General features: G+C 36.1%; 1 protein-coding gene across 1 annotated transcript; it reads left to right on the top strand.

Annotated features, from left to right (window-relative positions):
- Positions 1-8336: 8336 nt before the first annotated feature.
- LOC113731833 (uncharacterized) lies at positions 8337-12674 on the top strand. The gene is made up of 5 exons (XM_027257293.2): positions 8337-8782; positions 9629-10565; positions 10676-10771; positions 11683-11819; positions 12002-12674. The coding sequence occupies exons 1-5, from the start codon at positions 8544-8546 to the stop codon at positions 12135-12137; spliced, it is 1545 nt and encodes a 514-aa protein (XP_027113094.1). The 5' UTR covers positions 8337-8543; the 3' UTR covers positions 12138-12674.
- The last annotated feature ends 398 nt before the right edge of the window (positions 12675-13072 follow it).

Genomic DNA, 13072 nt, shown 5'->3' with positions numbered 1-13072 from the left:
AATGCTGCAATGTCTGGATCAAATTCAGCTTGCAAGACAGCATCCTCTGCGAACTACATTAAGAAGCAAAATGTGCATGGTAAGATTCTTTCAACCATGCGTTCGCTTTGTTTGATACTCAATAGACTTCAAACATTATGACTCTAACTACTTTTATTCCATGGTAATTATTGGTGCCGTGTCAATTTATTTGTGAACACTGTAACATTTTTTGTGACAGGAGATCATTTGAAAATTTTATTTAAAATAGCATTGTAGTGCTCTTTATGATGTAATATATTTTAGATAAAAACGTAGTTAGGAGTATAAAAAGGTGATTGAAAAATGCGTATACGATGTAAATGGAATAATATTTTTTTTAAAATCTTGTATCCAAACGCACTCGATCTTAAATTTTCAATAGTAATTTACCATGCAAAATATTGGTATTGATTTAGTCAAACAAGGTCATATGCATCATCAACCAACCAGGCCATGGAGGTTTGGCAGTACTTATATTCAGTAGTCTCTTTTATAGAAGTTGTACATACCAATTGAAGCTAATTTTAGACGGCTCCATTCATGGCGAACAAGATGTTGCCTTTTCATTAACAGAAATTGTCCAACCTCCTCTAGGGTTTCTTACCAAACGAAAAAGGCCAGTGGTTGAACGACTACTTTCGCCCCCTCCCGAAAGAATTCCAGAACAAATTTGCAATGATCTGCAAGGTTTAGCAATCTCTCGGAGTCAGAGTAAAGATGGAGAAGATGTACTAGTATATCAGCGTGCCAATCATTACATACCAGAGAACGAGATTGGCCTCGGATGCATGGTGTTACTACAGTCGGCTGTTTCTCCTCCCATAGACTCTAGGACAGAATTTCCAGCCGTGTCCGCAATCAATGCTCGTTCTTCCAAAAAATCTAAGCCAAAGCCATCAACTGGAGGCAGACGGCGCGATTCTTCTCCGGCGAGCCACGAAGTAAAAGCTTCACCTGGGCTCAGACCACCTGTGTTTCCTTCCAAGGTTTCTAAGGATTCACTCGTGCCCCGATCACATGCTTCTCTTTCTAAGGATACCAAACTGGATTCTCGAGAAGTTCTTAGATTTCACAAATGAAGCAACTCGGCGAAAATGCTCATCTCAAGAAAACAACAATTCATTGACTGATGTTCCTGTAAAAGAAGACTCTCAGTAGTGTGCTTATTTTATGTAATGAAAACAAATTTATCTTTCTCTTATCCTGATTATGGTACTTTGTATTAACTTATACTGGATCTTTACTAGTTTTAAATGTGTTTTTAATATCATTTTCTAGTACTGTTATTGTCAATGTGGATTTTTGGGATCCAATGTATTGATTTTGGTCTGCACGTTTGATAGTCTCATAGTCGTTGTTCTTCTCACTTTCTCTGGACAGAAATCTTTGAACTTTACCTAATAGCAGCAAAAGTGGCTAAGTTACCAGCAGAAACCATAATTGTGAGCTTAGCAGTGTGGATTTGCACAATAATACGACGTAGACAAATTAACAACGAGGATAGAGGACAGGCCCCTTCTCATTTATTGGATGTTGTTAATGACACAGACCGGGGGATGAACTTGTAGCTATTGGTCAACTTGTGGAAGAGTGCATTTGGGGAATTCTCGGCAGCTAAAGCCAGTTGTTTATCCTTTAGCAAAATAATAGAACTGAAGTACCATCAAACTGGATCAAGCTCAAAAAACTTGTCTTTAGCAATCATGGGTTTTTTAAAAAAATTGCTTGAAGACTGGGAACCGGAAGTCATTATTTTTTATTGATTTAGTAGAGAAAAAAAAGGAATGTTTGTAGAGAAAGATCAAATCCCATTTTGCTAGACAGAGGAAAAATTTCAGTGTAAGAAGTCCATTGCCAACACTTCTCTTTCTTTTCTTCAATCATCACCAGCCAACTATAGCTGTCAAACAAACCCATTTAATTAAATTTATCAATACCCGTCCATGAATAGATGGGTATGAATATCTTAAATTTTTGTATATGGGTATAAATAGGTTACCCAATAATACCCATTTAAATGGGTATTATTGGGTAACCCATCAAATTTAATTAACCTATTTAGAATTGTCTTCCCCCCAAATCTCCTCTCTTTCCTCACTCATTTTTTTTCAAATTTTTTATTTTGTCATGATATTAATTACTTTTGTTCATTATTATTATTATTATTATTATTATTATTTGTTGGTTTTATCTTATCATTTTATTTTATCTTAGTTTGTTAATTTACTCATTTTTCAGCATTACTAATTTATGACAAGTTTTAACCCCTTTTCTTACTTTTTCAAAATAAAATTTTAAATTTACACATGAAAAAATGCTAGAGGTTCAAAATTTTTGAATTAAATTTTTATGTTAACTTTTATAGTACTTAGTTCAAATTTTTATATTCTTATTGTTTAATTATTAAATAGTATGTAATTTTGCGACACAGAGTACAGATGGGAAAAAATTTGATAATTAGACTTATTGTGCATTATAAGTAAATATTTAAAACTAATGATGGTTGCAAATGATGGTATAAATTGATAACTTAGTTTGCAAAAATGAATTTACAAAAAGTTAAAATGAATGGGTTGTAAATGGGTAATTGGATTACCCAATTTATTTTTTGACTTATTCATTTATATCCATCTAATTAAATGAGTATAAATGGGTTGACTCACTTATACACATTACCCATTTTATCCAATTCAAATCCGCTCAAATCATCCATTCTGACACCTTTGCAGCCAACCACAAAAAGAGAGAGAGATAGAGAGAAGGTTATTAATCAGGCAAATCTGTTAAAACGTGGATTTGGGCACAAACGATTGTTAGGTCAATCGTTTTTGTCTGTTTTGTCCAATTTTACAACATGTACATTTATTTTTTCAAGGTGTAATTCATTTTGAACATAATGTAAATATAAAAAAATTTTGTGACTCTCATGCATGATGTTAAAAATGACATACATATAATGATTTGACTCTTATTTTTTTTTGATCAATCATGACCATGAACCTTTCAAGGACGGTCATTTTGATGATTGCTCCTGTCGCAGAGCCATTAAAATGTACTTGTCTTCAGCTTAAAGTTAAATCGAATAATATTGGTGAATTACGTACTAAATCAAATGAAATGATGTCAGAGACAATTTTGATGCTGCAATAGAGAGGCTGCTTTCCATTTACTAATGCATAGGAAGCAATTTCTAAACATAAGGCACCATAGCTAAGCATCTTTCTCGGTTATAAGCCACTTAAATTAATTTCTTAATTTCAGTTTCACCCAATACAACATTTTAGTTAAGAATAAATCAAATTTTTTTTTCCAATTTCAACCATTACGAATTTTTAGGAGAGGGTTTCTAGTATTTGACACTTTTCTAATTTTTAGGTGAGATTTACAGGTATTTAAAACTTTTCTAGATGAAGTTTTTTGAAATTGGAATTGCATGCTACGATTTATTTACCATACCGAAAGGCGAAAACAAGCAAGAGATGAAGCAGTAAATTCTAGTTGTAGTACTTCCTAATAATTTCTTTGTCATTATGACCAGTGATAAAAAACCACCCGTTCAAAGGTTGGTGGCCACCATCAATACATTAAAACTTGGTAGAGTGGGACACCAATTTTCCATATTACTAGGAGGCATAAACCGTGCTATGCACGGTGGGAAAAAGGATGAAGATGCCCAATTTAATAAAATAATTTGTACTAATTCAAAATGGATCATTAATGAGATTTGTTTGTTTTTTGATAGAATTTAGTTACAAATAAACCAAAATTAAAGTAAACTTTCATCTAAGTATGAATCATGTAAAAAATAGTAAGTGTTACTCTCATTAAAGAACCAAAATATTATAAAACTTTGTCTAAGTTATCAGCTGCACTTGCTATTTCAAGGGTAGGTTGCATTATGATTTAATTACAAGGTCCATTAATATGCATCATTAGAGCTTAGATTTTACTTCCCATGCTCTCAATCATTTTCAAGATTAGAAAAAAAAAAATTGGAGGAGAGTTAATAAGGCTGTACGCAGGAAAATGCAAAATAGTAAAAGCCAAAGTGAGTAAGAAAAAAAATGAATGCGACTTCATCCCATTTGGTAGAAACAAAATACTTCATCCCATTTGATTGTAAACAAAGGTACAACAGCCGTATAATCAATGTTTCAATTCATATGGCATAACAACCATATAATCAATGTCTCAATTCATATCAGCCAGCAATAAGTTTCCTCACTTATCAACCTACAAATTGCATACAACAAATCTTAAATCTGAATAACATCCACCATACTCATGGTTAACTAAGTACTATGGCTGATATCAAAGCACGTACATAAATAAGATAATATCACATTTGTGAAGACTATGGTTGGGGACTTTGCTTAAAAGAAGTAATAACAACCAGGAATTGCCGAGAATCCGGCCAAGCAAACTTATTGAAATGTTTGACAGCAATCCAAGAGGCGTCATCTTCAAGCTGCCCTTTGTAGACAACATTGCGAGCTCTATCTCCATGTTCTGATACAATGTTTTCAATTGAGAATCTTGAAGGTGCCATCTTTAGCTCATCTAAACTGCATTCTTTAAATGCTGGCAGTTTCATCCTCGCATTTTCTCCGCATTTCTCTAAAATCCCAGAAGAAAAAAAATCAGAAAAAGGGAACAAATATTACATTTTTATACGTTTAACAGAGTTTTAAGAATTACCAAGATCAGAGGAATAAGGGACCACAGGTTTTGAAGCTTTAACAATACCAATGGCTTTGCATGGCCTTCATAGTCAATCCCATGAACAGCAAATTCTACTTTTGCAAGACGATTCCAAGAGCTGTTATAGCCATGAGAAAATCATAAAACACAAAACAAAATCTAAACCTAATCAAAGATTCCAAGTTAGTTCCTTTACATTTCTGATCATTTTCTTTAAAGCTTCCACAATCATTTTCCTATTTCGCAAACAGAACACGAAAATAAAGATCAATCTGCAAATGCCTTATATATAGCGCATTTCCTAAAATATTAAAAAAACTAAAAAGGACAATTTTTTTCAAGTGAATCACGATGATATACCTTGATGGAAATTTGTCGGTCACTCTGGAGTTGCTTGAACTTGTTAACCTTTTTCTTCATTGTCTTCTTCGAAAGCAAAGGCACCGCCATCGTTGCTGATTCTTCTTACCTTTTCCCTCCTTAACCTGCACATTTCACACACAAATCACAATCAGCTATCGATCTACAAGCGTCTGTAAAAAATAGCGCAGTACGGGGAAGAAGAAGAAGAGGAAAGCTGCGGCATGTTTATTAGTGAGCCAAAAATCAAAGACTCTAAAGGGAAAAAAAAAGGGAACAACCAAAAACCCAGATTTAGTAATAAAACTTAAGAGTGAAAGGCAATAAAATCAGTATCTCCATCTTCACAGCTGAAAAGAAGAAACGAAATAAAAAAACAAGAAAAAAAGGGAACAAGAAAAAACACAGATCGGGGAAACAAAAACCAAAGGCTCAAAACATCAGCGCACACCCGACGGAAACAACGAATCCTTAAAAAAAACCCATAAGCCACCTGAAGATCGGTGAAATCGACCAAGAGAAGTAAATGGGATAAAACAAAAGATTTTCTAACCCAAAAGCTATGCAAAGGCCTACCAAAAATCTCAAACTTTGAGCTAGAAATGATGCCCACAACACACTCCGGGGAATTTCAATACCAGCTGCATCCATCCCCAGCCCCCATTCACTCTATCTTTCAAGCACAAACATTAGCAAACATAGCCAATAAATCAACCAAAAACGTGCAATATGCTCAGAAACAATTAATCAGTCTCTGTCAGAAGAAGATTCTCCTCTCCAAGCATGTAATGAATATGAAAAATTAATAAAAAGAGAAGCTCTTGTGCAACAAAGATTTGTAAAAAGTTAAAGGCCAACTTAGGCATTTGTAAATCATAGTTAGCACTCAAGACCAGTACGAAGTCATATAAACTACTAACGCTAAAAACAGAATAAGCAAAGGCTAACGTAAAGCAGATTACATGCAAACATTAGTATCAGAGAAATAAAATGAACAACCAGTAAAAGACATTTTTGAATATCTGTACAGGTGCCAGCTTAGGTGGAAGCATTAAGCCAGTGCCATCACCATGAATCATGACAGTACCTCTAACAATTCACATGCTAATAACCCATGATGTCTGCCACACATATTGCCTTCGTCCATTTTCATCTGTAAACTAAACAAGCAGAAAGACTGTTTAGGGAATTGGACCTTTCATATTTCAAATACCACAAATAGAAAAGCCAAAAATTGATGCAAAACAACTATATATAGTAGGATATTTTGCAAAAGTCTTCAGCAATGAAAAAAGCTCAATAAATTTTAGCATCATCGTCAATTACACCAATTGCACAGCCTGTAGAAAATCACTGAAAAGGTAAAATGGTAAAACAAAAATTTTCTCAATACACAGTACAAAATGATGACAGACACCTTTTTAACTTGCATACAAGCAATCCTGTTGAGAAACGATCGCACAGTTCAGAAAAGCACAGATCCAGAACATAACTTGATCAACAACTACACATTTTTTACAACTTTTAGGGATCTCCTAATTCCTAAAGAATAGCATAAAAATTCAATCTTAACTCATGATTAACTGCAATAACAAGTGGTCGTTGAACTTACCATGTAATCAGTGGTGATAAATGGATCATTGATAGCAAGATGACTCTAGCAACCAAACATCCAGTTCTTCCAAAGCCTGTTAGACAAAGACCCATAATAATAAAATTACAAAAAGAGATATCACAGATCTCAACTTTGACAAAAAAAAAAAAAAAAAACAGAACTCATCGTCACAAAAATACACTGAGACAGAATAGCTAATCAAGAAAAACCCCTGCGAAAAGAGAAAAAATAGAACGGTGTCCGGTGTAACTGCAGGTGGTAGTTCAAGTGAGGGATACAGGAGGTGTAGTTTTTGGCCATTTATTCATTTTCTTGTGTCCACCATATAAGAAAACTCTTGTATGCCCTAAAATTTTAAGTTTTTTTAGACACAGTTTCATATACTAAAATTGAGAAAGGTACCAATGAATTCTTTGAACAACGACTTGATAATAATAATAATAATTAGTCATAAAGAAGGACAACAATTCATGAAATTCTATGATTCTTGCGGATGTTTATATATGAGATTAAATACTCTAGAAAAGATGGGAAACGGATAGGTTAAATAAAAAGAGGAAAAAAAAAAAGGAAAAGCAAAAGAAGAGGGTAAAGACTAAGAGTAAACAAAGTACGTACCTTTTGGAAAACAAACCCTTGTATAAGAACCCAAATTGCCACCATCGTCTTCTTTTTTAATTTTTTTTTCCTTTTCTTTTTTTCACAGACAGAGCTAACTGCTGAAGCATTTATCCCTCCGGCCACTCCCCTTCCTGCCAGCCGGTGGAGCAGATGATTCCGACAGCCGAAAATAACAAGAGAAAAGATGAGAACCTTCCTATTTACAATAGCAGTCGAGTACTTTTATCAGTATAAATTAATTAACAAGCAGCGGAGCTATTGGATTTGGATGAAATGAAAATAAGAGATGTCTCCCAAGTAGCAATCACAAGACCTTTGGTCTCAAAAAAAAAAAAACAAGAACAAGTCAATACCTCAAGCAAGCCGTCCAGCCGAAACCTCACCCCTCCCAAAATCAACGCCAAGAAAGAATTGAAGCGGTGGTGGTGGTGGTTGTTGTTGCGGCTTGGGGGAATTGGGGGATTTGAGAAGTGGTGGCCGAGAAGAAGGAATGGATCAAGTTTTCTATTCTGTAGATAGATGAAGATGAAAAACAAAAGAACAAAAAAGAGAATAAAGAACGAAGGAGAGGATTGGAAGCAGAAGCGGCGGAGGTCTACAGTAGGCAAAAGAAGCAGAGGAAACCCTAATATGTGAAACAGCTTTTTATTTTGGTGGTGCCTCGCACGAAGAGTTTAACGAGCTCATAAAAGACAGGGCGACCCACGTGCCGCGCACATGGGAGAACGACGAAAGTTTTGGCTGAATGCTGGTGGGACGTTATCTACTTATGTTGAAAAGTAGCTCTACATAAAAATTCAGGTGGATGCATAGTGCATCAGTCTGATTCATGGTTCAGTCTCTTTTGAATTATCTTTGTACCTCTTCGGATCCTCTTTCCCTCACCCTCAGTAGTGTAGGATAATTTATCGTATTGACCAAAAAAAAAAATCAGTGACGAAACCTTGCAATTTAATACTAATGTATTCAACAATAACCAATACACAACCGGGATATGATATCGCAAAAAGATATTTGAGGAAGAGCTGGACGCAGGAGCCAAATTGTGGCGAGCTATATTAAAAAACACGCCTTCACACCTTGCTTGAAGTTGAAATATTTTGAGTTCCCTTACTTTCCTCACTGCAATCTGCATCAAATTCGCGGATCCAAATAGTACTCAACTCATTTCTCTTCCTTCCGATTTTAACTCTCCTTTGTTGTCTCCCTCGCGGCTCGCGCCACAATGCGCTGGCCGAGCAATATTTGCACTTCAGTTCTCCGCTTCCTCGTCATTGTATTAATATCAGCCGTCAGATCAGCTGAAGCCTCAATCCACGACTACCATGGAGATCCATTCCGAGAAGTCGGCAATGCTTACCTACTCTCCGGTGGCAGCGAAGGCATCCTCGCATCTCAGTCCTCCCCTCCGTCGACACGCCGCGGATTCCACTCCGCCGTTCATGATGGTCTCTCTTACATCCGGTAATTTCTCGTTAGCAGTACACTTGGTAACTATTTTTCGAATGACTGTTTCCTTCATGCCTTTTTTTTGGGTGCAATTGATCGAGATTTGGTCAGATCTAATTAAACAGTTTGGATGCACGGGTCAAAATTTGGAGCATTTTGCTTAGTAGCCGGTGATTGGAAGAGAGTGGATATTTTAGTTCAGAAGTAGCCTTTTTTGAACTTCAGTGAGTGAAGTAGCGCGAACTCCACAAACTATGACTGGGTTTCCAAATTCAAGAATACAATTAAATTCTCGTTAGTGGCATTAAGTAAAGTTTATGAACGATCTTATCAAAATCGAGAAAGGTATAAAATTTCCTATATTCTCGGCGACTTTGTTACTTTATTGGGGCTTGTGATCCTCGGAAGCTACATAAGATGACAAGTTCTATGGGTTATTTGAGTTTGAAGTCCTGACACTGGAATTTTGAAATAATTATTTTTCTCTCTTTTAGCTTTTTTGGAATGTTTTAGTATCAGTTCCAATCTATGCTGTTGGATAAAATAGTTCTTCAAAGTCCCTGTGTACTTATGGTGGGAAATTTGTATTCTATAGTATTCTTCGAAGTTATTGCGACTGGAAAATGAGAAGGCTGGTCAATGGAAACCGTGAGTACGAGTTTACTTGGTTTTGGAGACAAAACCAAAGTTTGATGAATTAGACCTGGCCATTTTTAGTTGTTGAGCACGATAGAATTTGAAGTGTACCAAGATTTTGTAATAAATTTTCTGACCCTCGTATGCTAGTTCTGCATTTTTCTTGTTTATGTGAGCACGTTCATTAGCTCTGTTTACTGAAAGGTTAAGAATTAAATAATATAGGTTTGAGAATATCACATTTTGGAGGGGTAGATCTGCTGCAGACCAGCACCCTGAAATGGCATACAGTAGTGGATTGGTACAAGTTGTAATTTTTGAGGCAGCTGATCGGGATAATATTGGTGGTTCGCCTTATGGTGGGCAGAGGTCTATTTGCTGCACCCCAGATCTTGCAAAACTGGAAGGCTGTAAGCAAGGAGAGGTGATTAGGATACCTTCGGCAACTGATATCAACTGGCCTGTTGTTTTGAACGTGCATTTCAGAGGAAATTTGTTGTCTGCCCGCATGAAAAATAAGGAGGCCTATATAAGAAAGACTGGGATGTACAACTTGTTCTTTATCTCATGTGATCCAAAGCTCAAGGGATTGAAGGTGACTGGAAGGACATTATGGAAAAATCCTGATGGATACTTACCTGGTAGAATGTCTCCTCTCATGAAGTTTTATGTGTTTATGTCTGTTGCTTATGCAGTCCTCAGTGCCATATGGTTTTTTCAGTATGTGAGATATTGGAAAGATGTTTTGCAACTTCAGCACTGCATTGCTGTTGTTATCGCTCTTGGATTGCTTGAGATGATTTTCTGGTACTTCGATTATGCATTCTTCAACAGCACTGGAACAAGACCTGCAGGAATTACAACCTTGGTTGTAACAATTGGAGCCATTAGGAAGACCCTTCTTCGTCTTCTTATTCTTTCAGTTGCAATGGGCTTTGGTGTTGTCCGTCCTACTCTTGGCGGACTTACCACAAAGGTGCTGCTTCTCGGAATAACTTACTTCTTGGCATCTGAATTGCTTAATATTGCCGAGTATGTTGGAACCATAAACGATATAGCAGGACGAGCTAGAGTCTTTCTGGTCCTTCCTGATGCATTGCTGGATGCATTTTTGATCTTGTGGATTTTTACTTCTCTTTCGAAGACATTGGAGCAGCTACAGGTTCTCCATATTTACATTAATTTTGTCTTGAAAATAAATGGGAACTGTCATCCTTAATTCTTGTACTCTGCAACAGTGTACTGATCCATCTTGTCATACATGCTTTGCAGGCAAAAAGAAGTTCTGTAAAGTTGGATATCTACAGAAAATTTTCAAATGCATTGGCAGTGACAGTTATTGCTTCAGTTGCTTGGATATGTTATGAGGTAAATTGTTTGTTAGAATGAAACGCGTTTCAAATTTGTTCAAAATACATGGTGTGGCTTATGCTTGTGCCTTTTTATCCTGAAAATATTTAGTTACCTGTTAATTTTTACTAATGGGAGTCCCTTCTGAACTACTGTTGTCGATTGTTTGTTAAGTGATTCCTGAGAAGGAAATAATATTAGAATGTGGATTACATTTTCTAATTGTTTGGTTGCAAATTTAAGTCTTAAATTACTTGTCTATTGTAATTGTTTCTTATTCTTGATTTGTGGAAACTTTTATAAACTTTTGATGCTACAATTAGACCTGGGGATGTTACCTTCGAACAACATGTAATATTTTTCTTTGACTGATAACTATTTGGTTATTAGGGAACTTTTCAAAGATTGATTAATTAGTCATCTAATCAGTAAAGATGCCAGGAGAAGATTAAAATGTTTTCCGCAAGGACGCATGTCTAGCATTGATTGCAGTCCCTTATCAACTATGCAGCTGTAAATCGTCCTTGGGGCCCTGAGAAATCAGTTAACATGTCCACTGAAAGCACTTCATGAATCTGGACAAGTAAAATTCCGATGACATCTACTGTGGAAGATTTTTCAATTTATTAACACTGACAGGCTGAATGTTGGAAGAACAACAAGAGACGATGAGAAACTGTTTGCAATTCTTTCAATTTTTTTTTTTGTTTCCGTTCACGGCCCTGAACACTTTCTCAGTTATTTGGAAATGAGTAAATATGGGTTGTTATGTTTATTATGCTTGCTCGAACTGGAGGGTGAGAGGTCGAAGGATCATTGTGACCTTCAATCACCTGTTCTTTAGCTTAGTGAGGTACTTTGTTTCTAATATTTGTTAATTATTTCAGAATTTCTTATGCCTTTGCCATTGTTGTTCTTCACTGTTTCAGCTTTATTTCAAAGCAACAGATCCCTTCAACGAGAAGTGGCAGGGTGCTTGGATTATTACTGCCTTTTGGGACATTCTAGCATTCACATTGCTATCTGTTATCTGCTACCTCTGGGCACCATCACTGAGCTGTCAACGGTAAGCTTTAGATTTTTTGAACTCCACAATTTTCAAATGTCACAAGTTAAGAAGGCATATGTATTGCCATGAAGCTGCAAAAGTTGTGCAGGCTTCATTCTTGAACTTTCTGACTGGTACTCTATTCCCCTTTTTGACCTTTTCCTTCTTGGTTCGTTCTTCTGACATTGCAATATCACCAGTTACGCTTATGCTGGTGAAAAAGGTGACGAGCTTGATGATGAAGAAAGTGAAGCACTGTGCAGAGAAGGTGATATCAGTCTAGTGAAACAGGATAGAAAGGAAGATAGTGACTCCTCTGACTTAGAAGACGACTGATAGGAGGTTTAAAGTGGGGGAACTATTGCTGTGAGTAACCATCTGCCGCATTCAAGGATCACCTCATGGTGCAACAAGCGATAACAAATTGGGTGTGAGGCCAACTTCTCTGACTTGATGAATAGTGACTTGGTGGGATCAATTTTTCTATTGTATAGATGAAGTGTGTTGTTTGTTGCTTTGTATCAATTGAAAGCATGAAATCCTAGAGAAAGGAAGTCTTGGTGCATCAGAATGATGTTATTCATGTAAAAGTTTTGTTGTCGCCATTATAGTGAGTTCATAACAAGGTAGACCCCTGTATACTTGCTTTTCGGAATGAAAAGAAGGGTCTGAACAAAACACGGCCAGTTCTGAAGAAGCCATGTCAAATTCGGTCTTGTCTTCTCTTTATTCTTGGTCATGTTGGAACAGCTTGCTGTGTGTAAGGATGCGCATATGTTGATGCCATGACTGAGGAGTATTTTGGAGAAAAATGTGCCATTTTCTGGGTAAAAAAACTATTTATGGTAGTATCGTAGATGTTGTGCTTCTGAAGTTGCAAATTGTTTGTATGAGATTTGAGAATGTATGCGTTTGCGATACAGACCAGTGTGTACAGGGAGAACTAAAAAAAAAAAAAAAATCAATTTCACCCCTCATTTTCCTCAACACATTCTCTATTGTGCCAAACCATTGAACTCAAAATCCTTCTGATTAGTCCTTTCTCATTATATATGTAGTAGTTTGATACCGTCGAAATTAAGTAGTAGGTGAGTAGTTTCGTTGTGTTTGGGTATTTCTCAAGAAGTAGAAGAATGCCATCGCTAAAATTGACGATGATCTCCACAGATTGATTTGAACCTGTAATAAATGAATTCTAATTTTTTTTAATACTAATTGGTTTAGATCATACTATATGAATTGAATTCAAATCATACATATGTACATATATT

Source organism: Coffea arabica, chromosome 2e, assembly GCF_036785885.1.
Source record: "Coffea arabica cultivar ET-39 chromosome 2e, Coffea Arabica ET-39 HiFi, whole genome shotgun sequence".
Lineage (NCBI taxonomy): Eukaryota > Viridiplantae > Streptophyta > Magnoliopsida > Gentianales > Rubiaceae > Coffea > Coffea arabica.
Note: the sequence above shows the minus strand (reverse complement) of the source record. Positions and strands in the feature narration are given on the sequence as shown.